Here is a 16,868-nt window from a genome sequence, read left to right on the forward strand (position 1 = left end):
CATCAAAACGACCGGAAAACAAGAATCTATACATCAAAACAAATTTTGTACAAAAATTTTTTTTTTTTTGCAAATGACAGTCACTATCTCAAAAAAAAAACAACCCTCTGAGCTGGACAGGAATTAAGAAGGTACTTTGTGGGTGAGCATTGTCAAAGGGTTGCTCCAACTCTTTCGGCTTTTAGCAGTGGTCATGTTGGTAGGAGTCTAAACGGCCAGTATTTCTGTCTGAAACACTGCATATACTTAGTCTTTGACCCCTATCTGCCTGCATGTACTACCTCCCCTCTTTCCTACTGCGTCTATTCATAGAGGTGGTCTGTGGATAGCTACCCCCATGTTTACACCTGAGGTACCACACTCTATCCCCTGATCTTTCTAACTGTGCCTTTCCTTTTTATACGTAGGGAGCCAGTGATTCAACTTAGATTTGTGGGAGTTGGCTTTCCTATTTTGATTTTGTTTTTCAGGGCAGTAGGATTTGAGAGAGCTTTAGTCACATAGCACAGCAAGCGTATTGTACATTAGACATTGTTCAATAAAGCCTGGTTTGTACATTGTAACAGAACCTCTAACAATTTCCTACCTGATGCTTTACTAAACACTATGTTTAGGCAACCTTGGAGGGTATTTTTTATGTGTTTATTCCTTTACCAGCTAGGAGATTTCTGCCCCCCCTCCCCCCCCCACAGTATTTTTGGTGTTTACATTATTGGGTTCATGCACGGGATAGCCTGGTTCTATCCACACTGACAATTTCTCATTGTAGGGGGATCCTTTCTTTGTAAGGGATCTTCTGTCAGTGAGATTCCTTATAACCCTGTTATAAACTCAGAGTTAACAGAGCAGGGGTAACCTACCTTTCACAATCCTGACGTTAATACTACATCCCCCATAATGCGCTTACAGCCACAATGCTGGAAAAGCATCAGAAGAGATGTAGTCCACAACACAAGAAGTGCCGAATATGGTCTACCCCTGCACTACACTAAAACTGTATGTCGAGGCAAACTGTCACAGCAACACTCACATGTGGCGGTTCCCTTCTGGTCAGGTCCGTGCCTCGAGGCTGGCTGAGCAATGAGAGACCCGAGTTGGTGAAGGGAGCCCAGCAGGGTACAGGACTTACACAGGTGGCAAGGCTTAGGCCCTACATGTCTCAAAGGGGCCCAACCACTAAATCACATGACCATTGCTAGCCCTGTCCCAGTAGGCATTGCCTTCATCCCTATAGATACTCCCTGAGTACTTCAAAAAGTGCTCCGGTGCTTTGTGAGCCGTCCTTAGTGTGTTACTACCGCTACCTCCCTTACCTTATTCTATTACTGTGATTCTTGCCCGCCGCTTACTTCAGATGGGACGCCTGAACGTATTTTCCTTTATCCAACCCGCCGGTCATCATCACCTCTTCCCCTACTCACTGCAATGCCCTGCATTCTGATCCCCACACCACATATAGAACACTGGAAGACCCTGCATTCTGATCCCCACACCACATATAGAACACTGGAAGACCCTGCATTCTGATCCCCACACCACATATAGAACACTGGAAGACCCTGCGCATTCTGATCCCCACACCACATATAGAACACTGGAAGACCCTGCGCATTCTGATCCCCACACCACATATAGAACACTGGAAGACCCTGCATTCTGATCCCCACACCACATATAGAACACTGGAAGACCCTGCATTCTGATCCCCACACCACATATAGAACACTGGAAGACCCTGCATTCTGATCCCCACACCACATATAGAACACTGGAAGACCCTGCGCATTCTGATCCCCACACCACATATAGAACACTGGAAGACCCTGCGCATTCTGATCCCCACACCACATATAGAACACTGGAAGACCCTGCATTCTGATCCCCACACCACATATAGAACACTGGAAGACCCTGCATTCTGATCCCCACACCACATATAGAACACTGGAAGACCCTGCATTCTGATCCCCACACCACATATAGAACACTGGAAGACCCTGCATTCTGATCCCCACACCACATATAGAACACTGGAAGACCCTGCATTCTGAGCCCCACACCACATATAGAACACTGGAAGACCCTGCATTCTGATCCCCACACCACATATAGAACACTGGAAGACCCTGCATTCTGAGCCCCACACCACATATAGAACACTGGAAGACCCTGCATTCTGATCCCCACACCACATATAGAACACTGGAAGACCCTGCATTCTGAGCCCCACACCACATATAGAACACTGGAAGACCCTGCATTCTGAGCCCCACACCACATATAGAACACTGGAAGACCCTGCATTCTGATCCCCACACCACATATAGAACACTGGAAGACCCTGCATTCTGATCCCCACACCACATATAGAACACTGGAAGACCCTGCATTCTGAGCCCCACACCACATATAGAACACTGGAAGACCCTGCATTCTGATCCCCACACCACATATAGAACACTGGAAGACCCTGCATTCTGATCCCCACACCACATATAGAACACTGGAAGACCCTTGGCGTACCTTCTAAAGATGATACATTACAGCATGACTCCATGCACAATCACATCACTGGTTTTACAAAGTGAATAAGAATACAAAAAGGAAATGAGAAAAAAATACTTTACTTTTTGGCCATTGAAATATTCACCTCCAAAGAGAATCAGCTCGTCTTTTTCGGGATGTGGTGTTAAAGATGCGTTCAACCTGCGGGACAAATAAGGAAAACTTTACCAACGAAGAGAAACTACCCTGAAAATTTCAGTGACAAACATGTTCTGATTAAATCCTTTACTGGCCACAACGGTCTTCCCTTAAAGATCTCCTCCGGGTACAATGTGTAGATTAGATAATAAACGCTGGGGTTATTTTCTGGATAATATATTTTTTTTTTTTTTTTAATAAATATTCCCACACTGCTTGCTGTTGCAGGAGAAGGAAATTGTGGGATAAGCTCAGCACCGATATAATCCCCCCATGCCGGCCGCAGCAGCTGCTTTTGGGACTCTGGGAATCACTGGCAGGTACGCTGCCCCGGGGAGCGACAACATTTATATATATTTATTGAATGGTGCGAGCTATATGCCACCGAGCTGTATGACCTGTGTATGCAGTGCTGTCACAGACATTACCCTGATCATGGATTCTACAATTCACAATGGGTTTATTAGTGTTCTTACCTTGGGGTAGGTGCAGGACATGTCGTCTCTTGAACTTGTGTTTTCTTTGCATCTAGAGATTGGAATTCGGCTATTAAGGCTTCTAAATCTTCCTGTAGAAAAACATTAGATGGAAGTCCAAATAAATAAAAACATTGTATTCAATCTCCCACCCCTTACCTTCAGACACCCACCTCCCTGCCATCACCCCTTACCTTCAGACACCCACCTCCCTGCCATCACCCCTTACCTTCAGACACCCACCTCCCTGCCATCACCCCTTACCTTCAGACACCCACCTCCCTGCCATCACCCCTTACCTTCAGACACCCACCTCCCTGCCATCACCCCTTACCTTCAGACACCCACCTCCCTGCCATCACCCCTTACCTTCAGACACCCACCTCCCTGCCATCACCCCTTACCTTCAGACACCCACCTCCCTGCCATCACCCCTTACCTTCAGACACCCACCTCCCTGCCATCACCCCTTACCTTCAGACACCCACCTCCCTGCCATCACCCCTTACCTTCAGACACCCACCTCCCTGCCATCACCCCTTACCTTCAGACACCCACCTCCCTGCCATCACCCCTTACCTTCAGACACCCACCTCCCTGCCATCACCCCTTACCTTCAGACACCCACCTCCCTGCCATCTCCCACCTTCAGACACCCACCTCCCTGCCATCTCCCACCTTCAGACACCCACCTCCCTGCCATCTCCCACCTTCAGACACCCACCTCCCTGCCATCTCCCACCTTCAGACACCCACCTCCCTGCCATCTCCCACCTTCAGACACCCACCTCCCTGCCATCTCCCACCTTCAGACACCCACCTCCCTGCCATCTCCCACCTTCAGACACCCACCTCCCTGCCATCTCCCACCTTCAGACACCCACCTCCCTGCCATCTCCCACCTTCAGACACCCACCTCCCTGCCATCTCCCACCTTCAGACACCCACCTCCCTGCCATCTCCCACCTTCAGACACCCACCTCCCTGCCATCTCCCACCTTCAGACACCCACCTCCCTGCCATCTCCCACCTTCAGACACCCACCTCCCTGCCATCTCCCACCTTCAGACACCCACCTCCCTGCCATCTCCCACCTTCAGACACCCACCTCCCTGCCATCTCCCACCTTCAGACACCCACCTCCCTGCCATCTCCCACCTTCAGACACCCACCTCCCTGCCATCTCCCACCTTCAGACACCCACCTCCCTGCCATCTCCCACCTTCAGACACCCACCTCCCTGCCATCTCCCACCTTCAGACACCCACCTCCCTGCCATCTCCCACCTTCAGACACCCACCTCCCTGCCATCTCCCACCTTCAGACACCCACCTCCCTGCCATCTCCCACCTTCAGACACCCACCTCCCTGCCATCTCCCACCTTCAGACACCCACCTCCCTGCCATCTCCCACCTTCAGACACCCACCTCCCTGCCATCTCCCACCTTCAGACACCCACCTCCCTGCCATCTCCCACCTTCAGACACCCACCTCCCTGCCATCTCCCACCTTCAGACACCCACCTCCCTGCCATCTCCCACCTTCAGACACCCACCTCCCTGCCATCTCCCACCTTCAGACACCCACCTCCCTGCCATCTCCCACCTTCAGACACCCACCTCCCTGCCATCTCCCACCTTCAGACACCCACCTCCCTGCCATCTCCCACCTTCAGACACCCACCTCCCTGCCATCTCCCACCTTCAGACACCCACCTCCCTGCCATCTCCCACCTTCAGACACCCACCTCCCTGCCATCTCCCACCTTCAGACACACACCTCCCTGCCATCTCCCACCTTCAGACACCCACCTCCCTGCCATCTCCCACCTTCAGACACCCACCTCCCTGCCATCTCCCACCTTCAGACACCCACCTCCCTGCCATCTCCCACCTTCAGACACCCACCTCCCTGCCATCTCCCACCTTCAGACACCCACCTCCCTGCCATCTCCCACCTTCAGACACCCACCTCCCTGCCATCTCCCACCTTCAGACACCCACCTCCCTGCCATCTCCCACCTTCAGACACCCACCTCCCTGCCATCTCCCACCTTCAGACACCCACCTCCCTGCCATCTCCCACCTTCAGACACCCACCTCCCTGCCATCTCCCACCTTCAGACACCCACCTCCCTGCCATCTCCCACCTTCAGACACCCACCTCCCTGCCATCTCCCACCTTCAGACACCCACCTCCCTGCCATCTCCCACCTTCAGACACCCACCTCCCTGCCATCTCCCACCTTCAGACACCCACCTCCCTGCCATCTCCCACCTTCAGACACCCACTTCCCTGCCATCTCCCACCTTGAGGCACCCACTTCCCTGCCATCTCCCACCTTGAGGCACCCACTTCCCTGCCATCTCCCACCTTGAGGCACCCACTTCCCTGCCATCTCCCACCTTGAGGCACCCACTTCCCTGCCATCTCCCACCTTGAGGCACCCACTTCCCTGCCATCTCCCACCTTGAGGCACCCACTTCCCTGCCATCTCCCACCTTGAGGCACCCACTTCCCTGCCATCTCCCACCTTGAGGCACCCACTTCCCTGCCATCTCCCACCTTGAGGCACCCACTTCCCTGCCATCTCCCACCTTGAGGCACCCACTTCCCTGCCATCTCCCACCTTGAGGCACCCACTTCCCTGCCATCTCCCACCTTGAGGCACCCACTTCCCTGCCATCTCCCACCTTGAGGCACCCACTTCCCTGCCATCTCCCACCTTGAGGCACCCACTTCCCTGCCATCTCCCACCTTGAGGCACCCACTTCCCTGCCATCTCCCACCTTGAGGCACCCACTTCCCTGCCATCTCCCACCTTGAGGCACCCACTTCCCTGCCATCTCCCACCTTGAGGCACCCACTTCCCTGCCATCTCCCACCTTGAGGCACCCACTTCCCTGCCATCTCCCACCTTGAGGCACCCACTTCCCTGCCATCTCCCACCTTGAGGCACCCACTTCCCTGCCATCTCCCACCTTCAGATACCCACCTCCCTGCCATCTCCCACCCTTACCTTCAGATACCCAACTCCCTGCCATCTCCGACCTTCAGTAATCCACCCCCCATGTCACCTCCTCCACCATCACCCCCTGCATCCAGCCTGCCCTGTGCATCATATTACCCGCTCTTTACCCCAATGCCCCATCTCTCCCCTTTGGGGTCACCTCCTCTCTCTTGGATCTCTTGGAGACTTTCTTTTCCATCTTGGCCGCCGTCTTCTCAGCCCCCTTCACCTTCTTGTCCTTCTTCCCCTTCTTGCCCATGTTTCAGTATGTTTCTGCTGTGGCCCCAGTGATGGATCCTCCCCTGGGTCTCTCAGAGTGCAGACAGTCTCACAGTACCCACGTGTGTTACAACCAGGAAGTAAATGTGTTTACTTCCTGTCTAAACACTGACAGTAAAGGTTCCTAGCAGAGAGTATTCCTGCACAGCTCACTGGCGCCCTCTGCTGTCCTGGAGACCAAATACATGCACACCTTCTACAGACAGTGTTTACACACAGAATTATTATATTTATTATTATTATTATTATTGCCATTTATATAGCGCCAACAGATTCCGGACGCTTTACAATATTATAAGAGTGGGGATTTAACTATAAATAGGACAATTACAAGAAAACTCACAGGAACAATAGGTTGAAGAGGACCCTGCTCAAACAAGCTTACAGTCTATAGGAACGAGCCTACAGTCTATATAGGAACGAGCGTACAGTCTATAGGAACGAGCGTACAGTCTATATAGGAACGAGCGTACAGTCTATAGGAACGAGCGTACAGTCTATATAGGAACGAGCGTACAGTCTATATAGGAACGAGCGTACAGTCTATAGGAACGAGCATACAGTCTATAGGAACGAGCGTACAGACTATAGGAACGAGCGTACAGTCTATAGGAATGAGCGTACAGTCTATATAGGAACAAGCGTCCAGTCTATATAGGAACGAGCGTACAGTCTATAGGAACGAGCATACAGTCTATAGGAACGAGCGTACAGTCTATAGGAACGAGCGTACAGTCTATAGGAACGAGCGTACAGTCTATATACATCATATTCTTCTTAATAGAATAAAGTAATAAAAAGGAGCATTTTTTACTAAATGGTGATATGGAGTCATCTGAAACCCAGCTGGCAAGCCAAATGTTAATAAAAGAATCTGTGAGATTTATTCACTATTTCCATGCTAACATTCTCCCACGTGCTGTGATCTTACACAAGCAGGGTTATTTAGTAACCTGGTCATTGAATTCTAAATTTTATGACAAAATAGCCAACTTAGAAATAAAATCCTTGAAAAAAATGAATATATATATGCAGTAGGGATGTGCATGGGCAAATAATTTGGTTCGGTTCGGCACTTCCGAAATTCGGGACTTCGGCAATTCCGGATTTAAATTCGGACCGAAACGAATTGCACGTGTCTAATATGCAGCTCTAATTTTTCAGATAAGCTATTTTACTAAAATGTAGAATTCCATGGTCAATTCCCTGCATTTCACAGTTTAATGAATAATCCTGTTTAAACATACAACAAACACGCATTGTATTGATAACATTCCCAATATCTCCTATGCTGATCAATAAAATGAGCGTCTATCAGAGTTTTCTATTTCTTAGCCACTTCCGTTATTTTTATATCTGGATCAATTTCTCCCTGTTGTCAGCGTGTCACCTCACTGTGTTTGGTATATATGGGGCAATTATGTAAAACTGCTGATTGCTCTGTTTGTCATTTTGCTTTAACATCTGTCTCTCTACCTGTCTGTCAGTCAGTCAGTCAGTCAGTCTGTCTATCTATTGATCATCTGTTTGTCTGTCTGTCTATTCTTTAACCATTAATGTCTCGGCTGTAGGGAGACAATCCATTAATTCTATTGTATGTTACAAAGCACTAAGATAAGACTGGAATGATTTGACACACACAGTAAGAGATTTAATCTGATACTTTGTAAATATTAGTGAATGTTTTACACCTTCATACAAACACAGACCGTGTTTGATCATAACACAGCCTGACAGCCCTTTTTACAGGTCAGCGCATGTATTGAGAGATCACTGGGAATCTGACAGAACATGTTCATGTTTGATAGATTTTCTAGATAAAGCCTATGGATATCTCTGATCTAGGCCTGTGGGTTGCTGTTCTAGTTCTGTTGTATATTATGGAGCTCAGCAGACACTCACAATGGAAGTAAGCAAACAAGTCGATATAACATTAAAGGGTCGCTAGAGTCACCCAGACCACTTTATCTCATCGAAGTCTGTCTGGAGTGGCCCTCTCCTTTTAACCCTGGAACGTAAAAGCACACGGTTTAGAAATCACATTGTTTTCATTGCAGGGTTACAGCCACTAGAGGTGCTATTGCTGCACTGACTGAGTGAAACATGGTTATCTAACATGCAAGGCCCCCGTAGGAAAGTATTGATTCTATGCTTTCCTATTGAGAAGTTTGAATGTGCACACAGCGCTCACCGCGCATGCACGTTAGGTCCCTAATGCGCCTTTATGAGGAGCTTTTGATTGAGCCATTGCGAAGGAGCCCGCATCTCCTCGATGAAGTTGCAGTAAACAGAGAGGTGAGCAGCTCCTATGGAGCCTCGTGTAGGTAAAAAGTAGGTATAACTAAAAACGTTCATTGCAAACGGGGTGGGGGGAATCTGTGAAGATCTAGAGACTGGGACGCTATAGCGTTAAGAATATAGATTTGTTCCTAATGCTATAATGTTCCTTTAACATTGCCCCAAATAACAAACGGTTACCACAACTCTGCCAAAGAGCTTGCAATCTAAATGCTACTGTTTGTCCAATGAACCAAAGATCACGTCCGTCCAGGATTATTCACGAAAGGGAGAATTCAAAGTGAATTTCTAATTTAGGTTTATAAAAGCCAAACTGGAAACATTCACTAAATGAGCCAGGCTTACAGTTCGCCTCTTTTGAAACTAAATTGGAAACTCACTGTTAATTCTCACGTTAGTGAATAACTATTTTTGCATCACATTGCCGTGCTGTTATTAATCATATTAAAGGGACACTATAGTCACCTGAACAACTTTAGCTTTATGAAGCAGTTTTGGTGTATAGAACATGCCCCTGCAGCCTCACTGCTCAATCCTCTGCCATTTAGGAGTTAAATCCCTTTGTTTATGAACCCTAGTCACACCTCCCTGCATGTGACTTGCACAGCCTTCCATAAACACTTCCTGTAAAGAGAGCCCTATTTAGGCTTTCTTTATTGCAAGTTCTGTTTAATTAAGATTTTCTTATCCCCTGCTATGTTAATATCTTGCTAGACCCTGTAAGAGCCTCCTGTATGTGAATAAAGTTCAATTTAGAGATTGAGATACAATTATTTAAGGTAAATTACATCTGTTTGAAAGTGAAACCAGTTTTGTTTTCATGCAGGCTCTGTCAATCATAGCCATGGGAGGTGTGGCTAGGGCTGCATAAACAGAAACAAAGTGATTTAACTCCTAAATGACAGTGAATTGAGTAGTGAAATTGCAGGGGAATGATCTATACACTAAAACTGCTTTATTTAGCTAGAGTAATTTAGGTGACTATAGTGTTCCTTTAAGATTCCATTTTGCAGAAGCTGTACCCTCGGTTCTTTTTCTTCACTTATTAATTGTTTTATGAAGATTTGGAGATTGTGGAGAACTGACCAAATTACACATTTTATGCCAAAACAGCAAAATGTAGGAAGTAGCAAAGACTAACCATGTTCTAAAAATGGAAAGTGGAATCCTTGAATAGCCTTCCAGTGGGGGTAGTAAAGACTAGCGGTGCTATAGATATGGTAGTAGATACATGGGATTGCTATCTGGTGGCAGCAATACAGGCTAGCAATGATACTTCCACCAGGGATTGCCATCTGGTGGAAGCAGTTTAAGCTAATAAAACTGAAATGGTAGTAGATACAGGGAATCGCCTCCTAGTGGAAGCAGTATAGGCTAATGATACCGAAAGGGTAGTAGATACATGGAATCGCCTCCTAGTGGAAGCAGTATAGGCTAATGATACTGAAAGGGTAGTAGATACATGTTATCGCCTCCTAGTGGAAGCAGTATAGGCTAATGATACTGAAAGGGTAGTAGATACATGTTATCGCCTCCTAGTGGAAGCAGTATAGGCTAATGATACTGAAAGGGTAGTAGATACATGGAATCGCCTCCTAGTGGAAGCAGTATAGGCTAATGATACTGAAAGGGTAGTAGATACATGGAATCGCCTCCTAGTGGAAGCAGTATAGGCTAATGATACTGAAAGGGTAGTAGATACATGGAATCGCCTCCTAGTGGAAGCAGTATAGGCTAATGATACTGAAAGGGCAGCAGAAGCATGGAATTGTCTCCTAGTGGAAGCAGTATAGGCTAATGATACTGAAAGGGTAGTAGATACATGGAATCGTCTCCTAGTGGAAACAGTATAGGCTAATGATACTGAAAGAGTAGTAGATACATGGAATTGCCTCCTAGTGGAAGCAGAATAGGCTAATGATACTGAAACAGTAGTAGATACATGGAATCGCCTCCTAGTGGAAGCAGTATAGGCTAATGATACTGAAAGGGTAGTAGATACATGGAATCGCCTCCTAGTGGAAGCAGTATAGGCTAATGATACTGAAAGGGTAGTAGATGCATGGAATCGCCTACTAGTGGAAGCAGTATAGGCTAATGATACTGAAAGGGTAGTAGATACATGTTATCGCCTCCTAGTGGAAGCAGTATAGGCTAATGATACTGAAAGGGTAGTAGATACATGGAATCGCCTCCTAGTGGAAGCAGTATAGGCTAATTATACTGAAAGGGTAGTAGATACATGGAATCGCCTCCTAGTGGAAGCAGTATAGGCTAATGATACTGGAAGGGTAGTAGATACATGGAATCGCCTCCTAGTGGAAGCAGTATAGGCTAATGATACTGAAAGGGCAGTAGATACATGGAATCGCCTCCTAGTGGAAGCAGTATAGGCTAATGATACTGAAAGGGTAGTAGATACATGTTATCGCCTCCTAGTGGAAGCAGTATAGGCTAATGATACTGAAAGGGTAGTAGATACATGGAATCGCCTCCTAGTGGAAGCAGTATAGGCTAATGATACTGAAAGGGTAGTAGATACATGGAATCGCCTCCTAGTGGAAGCAGTATAGGCTAATGATACTGAAAGGGTAGTAGATACATGGAATCGCCTCCTAGTGGAAGCAGTATAGGCTAATGATACTGAAAGGGCAGCAGAAGCATGGAATTGTCTCCTAGTGGAAGCAGTATAGGCTAATGATACTGAAAGGGTAGTAGATACATGGAATCGTCTCCTAGTGGAAACAGTATAGGCTAATGATACTGAAAGAGTAGTAGATACATGGAATCGCCTCCTAGTGGAAGCAGAATAGGCTAATGATACTGAAAGGGTAGTAGATACATGGAATCGCCTCCTAGTGGAAGCAGTATAGGCTAATGATACTGAAAGGGTAGTAGATACATGGAATCGCCTCCTAGTGGAAGCAGTATAGGCTAATGATACTGAAAGGGTAGTAGATACATGGAATCGCCTCCTAGTGGAAGCAGTATAGGCTAATGATACTGAAAGGGCAGCAGAAGCATGGAATTGTCTCCTAGTGGAAGCAGTATAGGCTAATGATACTGAAAGGGTAGTAGATACATGGAATCGTCTCCTAGTGGAAACAGTATAGGCTAATGATACTGAAAGAGTAGTAGATACATGGAATTGCCTCCTAGTGGAAGCAGAATAGGCTAATGATACTGAAACAGTAGTAGATACATGGAATCGCCTCCTAGTGGAAGCAGTATAGGCTAATGATACTGAAAGGGTAGTAGATACATGGAATCGCCTCCTAGTGGAAGCAGTATAGGCTAATGATACTGAAAGGGTAGTAGATGCATGGAATCGCCTACTAGTGGAAGCAGTATAGGCTAATGATACTGAAAGGGTAGTAGATACATGTTATCGCCTCCTAGTGGAAGCAGTATAGGCTAATGATACTGAAAGGGTAGTAGATACATGGAATCGCCTCCTAGTGGAAGCAGTATAGGCTAATTATACTGAAAGGGTAGTAGATACATGGAATCGCCTCCTAGTGGAAGCAGTATAGGCTAATGATACTGAAAGGGTAGTAGATACATGGAATCGCCTCCTAGTGGAAGCAGTATAGGCTAATGATACTGAAAGGGCAGTAGATACATGGAATCGCCTCCTAGTGGAAGCAGTATAGGCTAATGATACTGAAAGGGTAGTAGATACATGTTATCGCCTCCTAGTGGAAGCAGTATAGGCTAATGATACTGAAAGGGTAGTAGATACATGGAATCGCCTCCTAGTGGAAGCAGTATAGGCTAATGATACTGAAAGGGTAGTAGATACATGGAATCGCCTCCTAGTGGAAGCAGTATAGGCTAATGATACTGAAAGGGTAGTAGATACATGGAATCGCCTCCTAGTGGAAGCAGTATAGGCTAATGATACTGAAAGGGCAGCAGAAGCATGGAATTGTCTCCTAGTGGAAGCAGTATAGGCTAATGATACTGAAAGGGTAGTAGATACATGGAATCGTCTCCTAGTGGAAACAGTATAGGCTAATGATACTGAAAGAGTAGTAGATACATGGAATCGCCTCCTAGTGGAAGCAGAATAGGCTAATGATACTGAAAGGGTAGTAGATACATGGAATCGCCTCCTAGTGGAAGCAGTATAGGCTAATGATACTGAAAGGGTAGTAGATACATGGAATCGCCTCCTAGTGGAAGCAGTATAGGCTAATGATACTGAAAGGGTAGTAGATACATGGAATCGCCTCCTAGTGGAAGCAGTATAGGCTAATGATACTGAAAGAGTAGTAGATACATGGAATCGCCTCCTAGTGGAAGCAGTATAGGCTAATGATACTGAAAGGGTAGTAGATACATGGAATCACCTCATAGTGGAAGCAGTGCCGGCTAATGATACTGAAAGGGTAGTAGATACATGTTATCGCCTCCGAGTGGAAGCAGTGCCGGCTAATGATACTGAAAAGGTAGTAGATACATGGAATCGCCTCCTAGTGGAAGCAGTGCCGGCTAATGATACTGAAAGGGTAGTAGATACATGGAATCGCCTCCTAGTGGAAGCAGTGCCGGCTAATGATACTGAAAGGGCAGTAGATTCATGGAATCACCTCCTAGTATGCTCTTGGCAGTATAGGCTAACACTGTAAAGGAATTAAAGGATAATTGATACATTCATGCACCAGGCTGTCCTAGACTGAAAATAATAAGAATAATAAGGTACATGATCTTCTCTCAATGTGCAGATAATATTATTTTGTACCTACAGTATCTATGTTTGATTTTGGTGCATAAGACATTACAGAGGCTTCAAAAATTGTTACAAAATTACAGGGAACCTATCATTTTATCTCTCCTGTAAAATAATGACAATTTTAACTGCATTAACCCCTTAAGGACACATGACATGTGTGACATGTCATGATTCCCTTTTATTCCAGAAGTTTGGTCCTTAAGGGGTTAATCTGGTTATTTAGAAGATGTAACTAAATGTACATGGCGTCTAAAGGCTCGCTGTTATGCCCCATGTTTGCCACTAGGTGTCAGTGTGACCTAGTCTTTGTCTCCCACTCATTCTTTTTTTCATTCATTCCACCATGTGTAGATGCAGAGATCAGTTCTATAGTGCAAGAGCATGGCATATATTGCATCATTGCATTGTATTTGCATACTTACTGCAATCCAGGGAGTGAGAGTCACAGAATTGTAAAATCTCAGGGTGTGTCCTTGGTCTGAATAGATTTGAAGCTCTGTAATAAATTAACTTCATTCAGATCTCCAGTGTTTGCTTTGAAGTGGTGATCTGGATATGTCACAGTCTGCCCTTATAGAATGGCTGCAGGGATCCAGGAGAATGAATGAATTCCTTACAAATCCTTCTCTCTCCGTATAAAATTACATGTTATTAAACAAAACGAGAACATTTTCTGATTAGCGGTTTCGCAGTCTGCAATTAACATTAAAATCGTCTAAAGTTACTTTCCTTCCAAGTAATGTTCCACATTTAACAATGGAGAATAAATAAATAATAAATATATATACGTAACTGGATTTTTATATAAACACTAACCTTCCTGAACTCAGAGACTTCCACAAAAACATCACTGATTTAACCCTTGTTTAAAAAGTTTGTTCCCAAACGGTGCAGTTTGAAAAAAAAAATAATGCAGTTTTGGTGCAAATTAATAAGAAAATCTTGATAAAGCCAGACTGTCCATTTTGTGAGTACTATTGATCAGGGCGGAAGAATCACACTCTGTAAATGCCAGTAAATATAAAGGAACTAAACTGGACTCGTGAGTTTTTTAATATGTTAAGCAGGCTGCATTTATCAGAAACTGTTTAAAAATGGGGCTGTCACCATGGAAACAACAGAATGTTCTCTCTCATTTAGAATGTTGCCCCAGATTTAAGCTGAATTAATATGTCTCATGGTTATTAACTTGATGAAACACTCTAAATTTAAATGTAAATATGTTTATCATTAATGTGAGTGTACCTGTTTTAGTTTAGATTACTGGTTCACACCTTGTTTTTTTAAAAAGCATGACATTTACCCACAATCCCGTGGCAGGTCAGTATCCTCCTTGCAGGTCCGATAAATTGTGGCCAATCAATGCTTCTCGTAGACAAGCATCGAGTTCATCCGCTCTGCCAATCCGCTGCATCTCTGTGTGGAGAAGCATTTGGTGGCGTTATGCTTGGTGACACTGGAACGGTGTTCAATGAGGATGCTGTTTTAGTGACCGCCACTAGAACTGTGTTTTAGGCAAAATATCGTACATTGCCAGACAGCATCTACGCACCAAAACCACTTTGTTAAGATGTATCGGTTTTGGTGCTTAGAATGAATTGTGTTTTAGACAAATCTCTAAAACTATCTGTTGGTTGTAGTAAAGGTCACATCTCGAACACGATGCACAAATCACATTGATTAAATATAATAGTCTTCACAAAAAAAAAAGAAAACCATTCACACAATAGTTCAGGGATCAACATTTCTTTTTTTTTTTTTAAATTCTTTATTTTAGAGCAACATGTTAACAGTACAGGTTAAACATTAGCGGTTGACACGGTATAACAAGTATGCCAAACTCAATAAACCTTTATGTCTTTCGGAGTTTTGTCCCTCTCTTTTCCTTACTTTCCCCCCTTGTTTCTTTCCCTTTCCTCCTTTCTTGGTCTGTCTTCTTTCCCATTGTCCTGTCCCTAATATTCGTAATGGTCAGTAGTACTGGTTCAGACTTTGCAGGGAAGGTTAGTCGGGGTCCTAAGTCAAGTCGGGCTGGGCTCTTAGCATTGGGCTTGCCGGAGGGTCATTGTTTATTCGTTCTGCTTTAGCTAGCGTGTGGCCACCAGATCGTGTGGGCGTGTGCGTCGATTTTTAGGTTATATGTAGTGGCTATGCTTCTTTGTTTGAGTATTTCTCCTCTCAGCACACCAGGGGTATGGGGGCCTGTCCCTTTCTGCAAATATTCCCCCCGAGGTTCCCACTCGGCCCAACTCTATGCCCTATGGACGTAACGTGCGGGGTAGGCTCCTCGCATCATCGTCAGGCACCTCCCTCCCCCTTTAGGGAGTAGTGGAGCCGCCTCAAGCAGGTGATCTCTGGCGCGCCCACTGTCATAGCCCTCTGTATTTCCGGCTGTAAATAAAAGCGTTGGGGTCCCCCGGTGCAAAGTGTTCATGCGCCGTTGCATTGAACCGCCTTACTGTTATGCCCATCAGTCTTGGTGACCTCTTTGCAGGGTCGGGGTCCCATCTAATTGTGTTGCCCTCCGTCCTCCTCCCCTTCGCCCTTGTCCCTGTCTGGCGGTGAGTCCCTCCGGGCAAGGCCCCATATTTTCCTGCCGGTCGCCTGAGTGTGACCTCATCCGCATCTGGGCATACGGTAGCGGGGTTTAAAGAAAGGGGGCGGGGGGTGATTTGGCGCTGCCGCGGTCCAGCCCGTTCCTACTCTACTCGGCCCCCTCCCTGGGCCCCGGGCGGGCAGCCTCCGGTCGCCCCCACCTCCGGTCGGCGACGTTTGTTATCCATGGCGTCCATAGGCGGGTGCAGCGTTCTTGTGTCCCTCGGAGCTCCGCCGTAAGGGATTCCATTGCATAAAGCTCATCGACCTTGTCCATCCACTGTGAAACGGTTGGAATGTCCGGCAATTTCCATCTGGCAGGGATGAGGCTTTTGGCTGCGTTGAGGAAATGTCTAGTGAGGGTTTTTTTGTAGCGCCCTAAAGGCATCTGAGTGTGGGTGAGTAGCATGGGGAGGGGTTCTATGGCGATGTCCTCGTCTAAGATTTCCGCAAGTTTGTCGTGGATCTGTTGCCAGTAGGGGATGATCCGAGGGCAGGACCACCAAAGGTGCAGGTCCGTCCCCCTCAGCGATTTCGCATCGCCAACACGTGTTCTTGGTGCGATCCCCATGGCATGTAGTCGTGCTGGGGTCCTATACCAGCACGTCAGGATTTTGTAATTAAGTTCTTGCATTTTGGAGCTGAGTATTCCTTGGTGGGATAGAACATGTATTTGCTCCCATTGCTGTTCCGTTAAATTAAATAGGGATAACCGCAATAGTTGGTGGAGGGTATCCCCCGGGAGTCGTGCACCCTCGAGGAGGGAGTTCA

General features: G+C 46.4%; 1 protein-coding gene across 1 annotated transcript in view; it reads right to left on the minus strand.

Moving 5' to 3' along the window:
* KLHDC4 (kelch domain containing 4) overlaps nt 1-6,556 on the minus strand; it is a 37,322-nt gene extending 30,766 nt beyond the window's left edge. The window contains exons 1-3 of the mRNA XM_063438838.1: nt 6,351-6,556; nt 3,180-3,271; nt 2,628-2,706 (exon numbers count right to left, since the gene is read on the minus strand). Coding sequence (XP_063294908.1) covers nt 2,628-2,706; nt 3,180-3,271; nt 6,351-6,449 — 270 coding nt within the window. The 5' untranslated portion in view covers nt 6,450-6,556. The remainder of the gene's footprint in view (nt 1-2,627; nt 2,707-3,179; nt 3,272-6,350) is intronic.
* Nucleotides 6,557-16,868: the final 10,312 nt, after the last annotated feature.

Source organism: Pelobates fuscus, chromosome 12, assembly GCF_036172605.1.
Source record: "Pelobates fuscus isolate aPelFus1 chromosome 12, aPelFus1.pri, whole genome shotgun sequence".
Classification (NCBI taxonomy): domain Eukaryota; kingdom Metazoa; phylum Chordata; class Amphibia; order Anura; family Pelobatidae; genus Pelobates; species Pelobates fuscus.